The following is a 9,836-nucleotide window of genomic DNA, read 5'->3' as shown; positions in this document are numbered from 1 at the left end:
TAGACAGGGGAAGTCGAGGGGTAGAGGTCGGGTTCGAACCACGTACCTTCCGGTCAGTAAATTCGCGCTCTAATCACTTGGGCCATCTCGCCCCTGCCAGCTATATGCTACACATCTCAAGTAGCTATGGACACAATATTTGTGATTTTTTTGTTGAGTTACCCCACCCTCACGGTGGATTACTGTATTAGGATGTCTACAAAAGCCAGTTACTTCTCTCTCGCACATACACACAATCCACACAGGAAACTTATTCCTATCGGTCCGCCAGAGGACGCCGGTGTTTACGAGTTAACTGCCTCTTCTGACCGTCAGCTAAACTATGGAGATGTGCTGTTGACACAAGCCACAGATGACCCTTCTCATGCGCATATTCCTTCCTGCNTACACACAATCCACACAGGAAACTTATTCCTATCGGTCCGCCAGAGGACGCCGGTGTTTACGAGTTAACTGCCTCTTCTGACCGTCAGCTAAACTATGGAGATGTGCTGTTGACACAAGCCACAGATGACCCTTCTCATGCGCATATTCCTGCTGGTTACATCGAAGATATCTATCCAGAAACTGGTAAACTGCTAATTCACTGGATTGATGGAACGAAGACGGAAGTACCTCGTACACAGTGTCTGTTGCCGGTGGATGCAGTAAGTAACCACTTACCCTGAATCAGCCTACATGTTGATTATTAAATGATTCATCTGTGCAATTTTTCATGTGGATTTCTCCTCTGATGAACTCCTGTTCCCCACGTGCGTGAACAGTTTCTAACCCCGACTGGCCTATGGCTTGAGGTCACCTCAAGGAAGTCTTATGCAACGTGACACATATCAAGGAGTCACATTGAAGACCTAATAAAAATAAGTGAAAGTAAAAAAAACATTTTAAAACTTAGGGTGTAAGTGCACTGTGCAAGTGACTCATCACAAAAGTCCTTTCAACGAAATACCGGGCTGTAATGGAGAGGTATGGCTAGATGATGTGAATAGTGTTCTTGATGTGCAAACGGCTTCGTGCCAAGTGAGATAAATGTGGCGCTGGGGGATCGAAAAAACGATAGAGGCAAAGTTTCAGGAAGCGCCGTTTTTGAGCCCAGAAAATCGAGGAGAATAATTTTTCATTCTACGTTACATCCCATGACACTGCCGGAAAACTGCAGTATATAATTGGCAGCGTAGTGTTCAATGTCCCAGGTGTGTTAGCTCAACTTTGTTCCTATTCTGATACAACAACCAACTATGATTAAATTTTGACTTCGTGGCTCCATAGTTTGTCATTTATTTTTTAAGTGCCCATGCGATCTGTTCTCGAGGAAATTAAGCGTTATGGATAAGGTATCTTAATTTGTGATTTCTGTTGAATCTGCCTGCACTGTCACTACTATAGTGTGGAATTTCCTTCCTCCGTTTAGTTCGTACCAAAGAACGCGTCATCATCAGAGACAACGAAGCCAGTATTGCAACTAATGTTGCGCTGCCATCAAACCACTGTAATTGGGTTTCGTTCTTAATAAAGTTCATTCGCAAGGGGTTTGAATCCCAGACATCTGACATGCGAATCCAGCATGTTACCGCTATTCCGCCAGCTCACTTAGGACTCACCTGAATTAGCATGTATGAGCAGTTCGGTCGGCCGATCGGACTAATTAGCAGAACTGAATCCACCTCTTCTCGCCAGCAAAAGAGTCACTAGTCGTCAGTGGAGAGGTCGCCTCCACAGGCGGCTGAGGACACTAGTGTCGGATGATAATCGTAAATTCTCATTTCACGCACACTGCGTTGTAACAGACCGGCCAATAACAGGTCGCTTATCTCACTAGTTATCGGTGGATCGACTAGTCTCAAGAAATTTGTTGACGCGTTAAATGACAAGAAGCTGGAATATCTGTGCATCTCTGTACTTTTGGTTCCCTTGGGATGTGTGGTAAGCGAAACAGCACCAATTTCCAGATGATATGCATCCTAAACGTCTTATTCTCACTAGTTTGTTTGATCTCATTCGGGGCAGTTGAATTCACCGTTAGGTTCACTTGAGTTGGCGTGTCTCTTAGCTTTACTTGCCGCACGGTCGGCTCAAACAGGCGAGAACTTGTTCCTACTTTGTGCGAACCGAAAGTATGACAGTTTCTAACACACGTAACTATTGGTCAGATTGCTGTTTTGTCCGGCCTTTTTAGCACACACATGAAGAAAACTTGAAACTGACTTTTCTGCCTTCTTATGGAAACAGGGTTGTCGGCATGTGTAAACTCCCAATACAACTCGTCTTCTTCATGCGCAATTGACTAACCATCTTTTCTTGACAACTTGATGTTTCGCCCCGCCTAGCTCATAGATGATGATGACTGGTCCGGAGAAGATTCGGACGACTATGAACCGGACGAACTCACTACGGATTCGGACAGTGAGTGGGAGACCGTCTCCGAACGTTCTTTTGACGAACCCGACTTTTCCAGTACTGTCGAACTTTCGGCAAAAGATGGTCCTAACCTAAAGCAACTTGAGGGTGATGCCGAAGTAGATGAGGATTTGCCACAGGATGAAGCTTTGCGGTATGTGAACGCACAGCTTTTTCCAGTGTAAACATACGAACATTGGTTGGCTCGTTGTGACTGTTTTTCTTTTCTCACTCCACGTCTTGCTAGGAACGAATTGGTTCCATTGTAAAGTCAACATATCATCGGATGGAGTTTTTTTTCGCTGAACACCACTTTCCAACAGTATGCGTTCAATCGCGAAGATCTGTGCAGTAATCGCTGCTGTCTTTTGTTAGTAGTTTTGTTTCAATGTACTCGCAACTTGTTACCAACGAGCACACTTGAGTACAGTCGGCTGTTGGAAATGACAATATCGAACCAGTAGCCGGGCTTTAACAATCAGTAGGTCAAAAGAGTTTCAACTTTTGCGTGCTTCCCAGCACTCAACCAACTGGCTTTGGTTGCTTCGGAGTTTGGAAACGATTGTTTTTCACCATCTGCCACTATAAATAGGATCGGATGGAAGTGGATTTCTCACTAATTGCGGTGGTTTTAATTATGTTCCGTTATTTAGATTGTGTTCCAAACTTTTCGGTTTCCACTTTAAGATTAGACGGGATCGGGAGAGGGTAGTTGGTGATCAGGGTTTCCATACTTCAATAAGACGCAGGCTGTCCGTCCTTATGCTTCTACACAAAGAAGACCAAAGCAGATGGACCTCTGACACGCGAAGTACGCGGGTCATCAACTGTAACCGATGGGGTATGACTACTTATTCTGTTATGCATGTGTTTTTCTACTCCAAAAACTGTCTGATATACCCTGACAGTGCTGACCTGTGCTTCCAAACCAGCTCCAGGGACAAATTCTCAAGTAACTAGAGTCTTCAGTGGCTTATCGCTTGACTCGGTTGGAATCACACTGCAAAATCTTGTGCTGCGTGAACCCTAAGCCAGATGAGCAGGAGAGAAGGATGCCTTGCTCTTGGACAGTAAACGAGCCTTGAGAAGCATATCTTAGAAGGGTAGACTAATAGTGCCAGAGTGCGCTCGGAGAATCCGATGAACGTCAGCCAAATTGGTATTTTGGTAAAATTAATGGCACAACACATTTGAGAGTGATGGAATGATTCGGTAGAAAGCAATTCGTTGAATAGCTCACCGACCATCTGGCAGTAATCCCGAGAAGCGAAATTCTGATCGAATGCACTGAATCAAAGAGCGCTATGAATGTATCTGGGCTCCAAATTCTGATAAGAGCGTGTTCCTGAGGTAGAAGAAGTTGGGCACTGATACAAAACCCTTTTGATTATCCGTTCTCTATGAATACGAAACTTTCTGTATTCCTGGGTAACAGTTTCGTACAAGCCAGCATGTATAGTCTTTCTTGTGATGAACTAGCTAATCTACAACATGAAACCAACCGTCACGACAGTGTTAATGTCGTCTTATCAGAAGACTATCAATGAGGTTATATATGGTTTGACCCATTTCTCATCTGTTTTTATGTTCCTAGGTTAGCTGCTGAAAAGATTGTTCAGGCGTATCTTCGTACAGATGCGGCTCGTCGTCTGTTTGTTGACCGACGAACGTTCGTATTCTGGATTTTGCGTCGCTTTGTGGTTGTCCCAGACCAACTTGATACGGCAGTCGATCAGTTGGGGACCTTGCTTGCCGCAGCAGCTTCTTCACCAGACTACACAATTCCCCACGATTATCAATCCACGATGAAGACACGTCCATGCTCAATGGCTTCATTGTCTGTGGTGGATGAGAGTTCGGTGGCAACCTCTGGAGATGATGTGAGTCCACCAAATCGAGCAAGATCTTTGGTTGGCGAATTGTTATCCCCGGCCAAAGCCTGGGATTATGCGGAAGAGGCGGAGGCTGTCACAGTAACTGAAAAGCTCCATTCTGTTCGGGACTTGATGCAAGAAGCCTATCAACTTGTTCGGGATTGTCGAATCAAACGATTGGTGAGTTAACTACTATCTTGGGAATCCACTGGATGGAAATATTACCGGTCTCAGGTGAAGCATTGTAATTATGTTTTGTGCAGATGGGTGTTTTTATTCTATTTTACCAGAATCCTGTGACTCCTACCACGGAAACGTATTCTCTGAATACATCAGTATTCAATTTGGGTGATTGCTTTTACGTATTGTCCGACCCGGAACGTCGTTCGAGGTAAATTATTTAAGTTAACCCAAGAAGTATATTGTTTCCGTTTCTATAGAGCAACGTTTCTACGTCGAGTGATTTAAAAAAAGTCGTTCAGCTGTAACACCCTTCCGGTGCCTAGCTGCCATGCCACCTGAAGGAAGCACGAGGGTTGGGATACTGCCAGGTTTCCCAAGCCTAGACAGGGGAAGTCGAGAGGCAGAGGTCGGGTTCGAACCACGAACTTTCCTATCAGTGAATTCGCGCTCTAACCACTTGAGCCATCTCGCCGAATGACTTGACGGACCGTGGCTAAGCATTGCTCATAGTAGAACTCTTCTAGTCTGTTGCATTCGGTTGCATTACCGCTGCTATTCGGTGCTGTAAATGTTGCCAGATTTGTGTCACCGCAAGGAAACAAAAACGTCATATTTCTTACAGAATTTGATAGGTTTCCACGGAAGGGGTTATCAGAAAAGTTACCTTCACAGAACGATAACAGTCCCTTCGGGGAATCGCTTGATAGCTCCATACCTCAACGGGCCATAGAGTGAACCTAATCGCTTTTAAACGCCAGAGAACGGATTAACTGGAACATCACATTATGCAGGCCTCGATTTGGTATGTACTTGCGGGTGCATTAGCCGAAATCAGGACAACACTGTCAAACAGTTTCCCCAGAAAAATTTACGCAGAACCGGTATACGAATTCTCAGTAGTCGAGCTTTCCTCGCTGCTATCGTACAGTGCTTGCGCTATTTGTGCACTTGAGCTACAAAAAAATACGTTGCAAACGGAGCGTTTTTTCGCATACTTTGTTGTCGAAGCCTAGCGCGTTCTGCATACGTCACTTTGAGGGTGCGAAAGAAGTTCGTGCATAAAGAACAGCACCACATAGCTCTTGAATCCTCATATGTGCACATGTATGCACTTACTTCCGAAATGTTCGCCCAGTAATGGGATTCACACGACGATGCGTCGAATAAGAATACAAAGCAATGTTTTTTTGTAACATTCTGCGATGACCGGATTTTCCCTTACAAACACCCTCATATTAAAATGGCTTTTTGGATGTCACTCTCATGTGTCGATTCTACGGATGTCGACCGTACTCCGGTACTCCTTGAAGAATGGCTCATTCAGTTTCCTCTAAGGAATGTCAGCTTTTGCCAATACTACTGCGCCAGTATCTCTGCCTATTTATTGAATTTTTCACCTACTAATGAGTAGTACGAAACTAATAGTCTTTCCAATGTCAATGACCCCTCTGCTCCCTGAGAAACCAACATACTCGGTCGTCATTCTATTTGGCTTCCGCTTACCTTTGAATAGTGTAGCTACTTGATATCGTGTCTTGTTTTTTTGTTTTTCTTGCAATTGGTTTACGCAGTACGCGAAGTGTGACCACCGGGAACTTTTCTCAGAAAAACACGTCGAGGGTATCTTAAAATCGATCGAGATAGACGGTGGAACCACGTTAGAGTTTGAGTCATACTCCAGTAAATCAGCTCTCAAACCCTTGAATGACACTAACGCTGCTTCCGACGAATCTGCGATGCAGGATAATATTTTGAATTCTGAGTCAACCGTTCCCCGACAGATTTCAGGTCTTCATTTCCTACATTCCGATCACCACATATCGCGTCCAGAAATTTTGGCTGCAGTGCGACGCAGTAAAATGAGTGAGTTCGGCATTTTCTTCTATTATTCGTCAACCTATATTGGTTTTGAACACTGTTTGCTCTTCTTCCCGTTGTTTGGGACGTTGGTAGTCTGCTTCGCCACACTTTATTATATGATTACAGATCTCATCATTGTCAGCTGTGAGAACCGAGTAATTTTCGTACAGTGCTTGTAGCTACCACAGTTCCGTCCACCAATTATTTGGTGAGTTGGCGTACGTAGCTGCGCATTGCAGGCGGGAGCTGATAAGTTCGTGCGTACAGCACTTTCAGTGGACTGTTATGGGAGGGAATAGGGAGCGAAAGTATGGATTGAAGGTAACACATTGGATGCAGGAGTGTGGTTGAGGACGCAACTAGGCCATGTCTGACAATGCCTCTAACCATTGGTGTGGCCCGTCTCGAGATCCCCATCCAAGGAGACGGCAATGACCCGTGCAGCTGAATTTTCTGGTAATGGCTTTTATACTTCTCTGCTAAGTCATTGTTTGACCGCCTCTGGCTCGTTTCAACCTTTAACATAGTAGTGCGGAAAAAACCGTTCGAGCCGTTGGTCGACTGGCATAAGCAGCACGTCGCCAAGCCAGTGCAACCGATGCAGTGTGATCATTTCATCCATCGAGGATGAGTTATTCCCTCCTAATACCATTCGACGTACTTCAGCATTGCCTATCAGGTGTTACCTGCAGACTCGGGCAATACTCCGAAAATATCGGTGGCCGAACACTCAAATTCTTTTGACGTATTCGGCGCGCAGCGACTAGGTTTCTGATCCGTATAGTAATATAGAGCGCACTGAAGCATTGTAAACTCAACTCTTGATGGATAAGCTGATGTCACGCCCACGCCACAGGTGACGCAGGTTCGCGAAAGCTGCTCAGGCCTTCCGAATCCGGATGGAAATATCATCTTTCGCAAGACCACAAGCAATGATACAGCTGCCCAGGTAAACAAATTTGTCTACTACCTCAATCGGTTCATCCGAAAGCATGAGGCTAGGGTTCCAGCCCACCCAGTCTTACAGTAGCACTTTACACTTTGTAGGTGTGAAGCGCATGCCAAACCATGAGGCAGAATTATTTAGATTATTTCACATTGTTTGCATTACTTCGGCATCAGATCCAAGAAGAGCTATGTCTTCCCTATACTTGATGTCTGTGAGCGGACGCTCCGGGAGTACTTTGACCCCACAGGCATTAGGGGCTGATAGTGAGTCGTCCATGATCGTATCAATGACGAATTTGAGGAGGAAAAGTAAAAGAGGATAGCCCTGTCTGACCCCACCTGATGTATTGAACTCAGGTGAGAGCTTCCCGTAGACCTTCACACGGCCGCGGGAGTTGGCGTACAGCGCCGTAATGAGGATCAAGAATTTATGGGGCACACCTTTGCTCCGCAAACAATGCCATAGTGCCTGACGCTCCACAGAGTCAAAAGCAGCTTTCACTTCGGGCAACACAACCATGTTTGGTTGCTGGAAGCAGTGTTGCTGTTCCAGAATCTGTCGGAGGGTGAAAATATGATCGATGCGTCCTCTCTCAGGACGGAACCCAGCTTTGTTTTTTACCGCATCTCTCCCTGTGTTCAGTCAACCTTCGAAGGATAAGGCCAGAGAGTACCTTCGATGCGCAGGTAATAGGCCGATGCCACGGTGGTTTCCACACAGCGTCCGCGTACCTTTTTTGAAGATATGCCCCATTCTGCATGCACCTCTTCGTTCCATACGGCACCAATAAGTTTCGTCAGATGGGTCACCAGGGATCCTCCGCCTTCTTTGAAGAGGGCTGGATACAGACCGTCCGGTCCTGGTGCCTCATCACGTTTCAGTACGGCTATTTCGTACCCTATTTCTTCTTCTGAAGGGCGATCAGGGTTTACATTCCATTCGCCCGTATGCATTACCTCCACTGGTTGTGTTGCATGAGGCCAGCTGAACTGCTCTTCGAAGTGTTCGGCCCATCTCTCCAGTCGACATTTTTGCGAGTGAATTAATGAGCCATCTTTTTCATTTATCGTTTCGCTGACCGTTGCTTTTCTAGGGCCAGTCGATCGTATCAGTTGATAAAGGGCACAGCTGTTTCCCGTAGCAATAGCCTTCTCCCTCTCCCGAGCTTTCGATGTCCACCAGAGCTCTCGGTGTTTCCTCAGACTCTTCACTATTTGGCTTTTGAGAAATTTGCGTGCGCCGTCGTACTCGTTGCCTGCTGGCAGAGCTCTATTGACGTCAAACATGGATAGTGCTCTCGTCGACATCCAGCGGTCCTGTGGTAGAGTCGGAGAGGTCGGACATACAGTACCGAACGCCGCCAACATAGCTCCCTTCACATTTTGCCACGCTTCATCCACATGCTCACTGCCACAGTATTTACCTACTGTGGAGGGTTTTTGGGCTAGCTCAGCTGGGTACTGTTGAGCTATGGTCGTTCTTCGAAGATAGTGGTTTTGCATGCTTCTTGCCGACTTGCGAGGGCCCGAATTGAAGCGAACTGTCAGGCGTGCACGCACCATGGCGTGATCGAAATCAAGTGGTGTGCCCCAGAAAGAACGACAGTCTTGAATTGTGGCTCTCCACCGGTGGCTAATGGTCACGTGGTCCAACTGGGTCCACGGGGCGAGATGGCCCAAGTGGTTAGAGCTCCAATTTATTGACCTGAAGGTCCGTGGTTCGAACCCGACCTCTGCCTGTCGACTTCCCCTGTCTAGGCTTGGGCAACCTGGCAGTATGCCAGCCCTCGTGCTTCCTTCGGGTGGCATGGCAGCTAGGCACCGAAAGGGTTCTGCAGCTGAACGGTTTGGGTCCACGGTTGATTTGCAGTTAGTGGCCGCCAGGTTACGCGATGTGAACATTTATGTTGAAAGTTCGTACTTGCCAGGAATAGTTCATGATCAGCACACAGCTGAAGAAGTCGATCTCTGTTTTCTGTGCGGCGAGTATCCTCTCCGAATCGACCGCCCAAATGTGATTCCAAGGAGCTAAGACGGCCTGCAAGGATCACAATGTTAGTGCTTTTTGCTTGGTGAATGAGCCCGGATAGCTCTCGGTATAAAGTATCTCTCTCAGCATCAGAACCGCACTCCGTTGGGGCATGAGTCGGCACTACAAACAGGCACCACTTTTCATGCCGAGGGGACTTGAGCTTGGTTTTACTGGATAACCGGACGGTGCAAAGACGAGTGTTCACTGGAATCCAATTCAGCAAAGCGCGTTCAGCTCTAGGGCTGAGTGCAACTCCCACACCATATATTCCACGAGTCGTTGCCTCTGGGTCACTGGACACACGTAGGAAGAAATGTGAAAGAGCTGAGTTCATTCTTAGCATTCTGAGATGCATAACCACGCTCAAGTCTTGTATGCGTGTTTCGGAGACAGCATGCATCAATTTTAGGGGAATATAAGGTTTCATCAAGCATTGCCTGTTTGCCAATTTGACATAGAGTACGGACGTTAAAGTTCCTATGTACAAAGGATCTCGTGGTTTATCTGCCCTTCGGTCAGGTAACTATCAGTCAAATGACTCA

The 9,836-nt window shown here is 46.4% G+C and overlaps 1 protein-coding gene across 1 annotated transcript in view; it reads left to right on the top strand.

Annotated features, from left to right (window-relative positions):
* The window catches only part of T265_10909 (hypothetical protein), a gene marked incomplete at both ends in the record, with an annotated part of 58,599 nt that overhangs the window by 34,254 nt on the left and 14,509 nt on the right, over positions 1-9,836 (top strand). Inside the window, 4 exons of the mRNA XM_009177422.1 lie at positions 404-647; positions 2,328-2,551; positions 3,992-4,451; positions 6,026-6,317. Of these exons, the coding sequence (XP_009175686.1) occupies positions 404-647; positions 2,328-2,551; positions 3,992-4,451; positions 6,026-6,317 (1,220 nt within the window). The remainder of the gene's footprint in view (positions 1-403; positions 648-2,327; positions 2,552-3,991; positions 4,452-6,025; positions 6,318-9,836) is intronic.

This window comes from Opisthorchis viverrini, assembly GCF_000715545.1.
Source record: "Opisthorchis viverrini unplaced genomic scaffold opera_v5_420, whole genome shotgun sequence".
NCBI lineage: Eukaryota > Metazoa > Platyhelminthes > Trematoda > Opisthorchiida > Opisthorchiidae > Opisthorchis > Opisthorchis viverrini.
The sequence above is the reverse complement of the archived record's forward strand: the minus strand, read 5'-3'. Positions and strand labels throughout refer to the sequence as shown.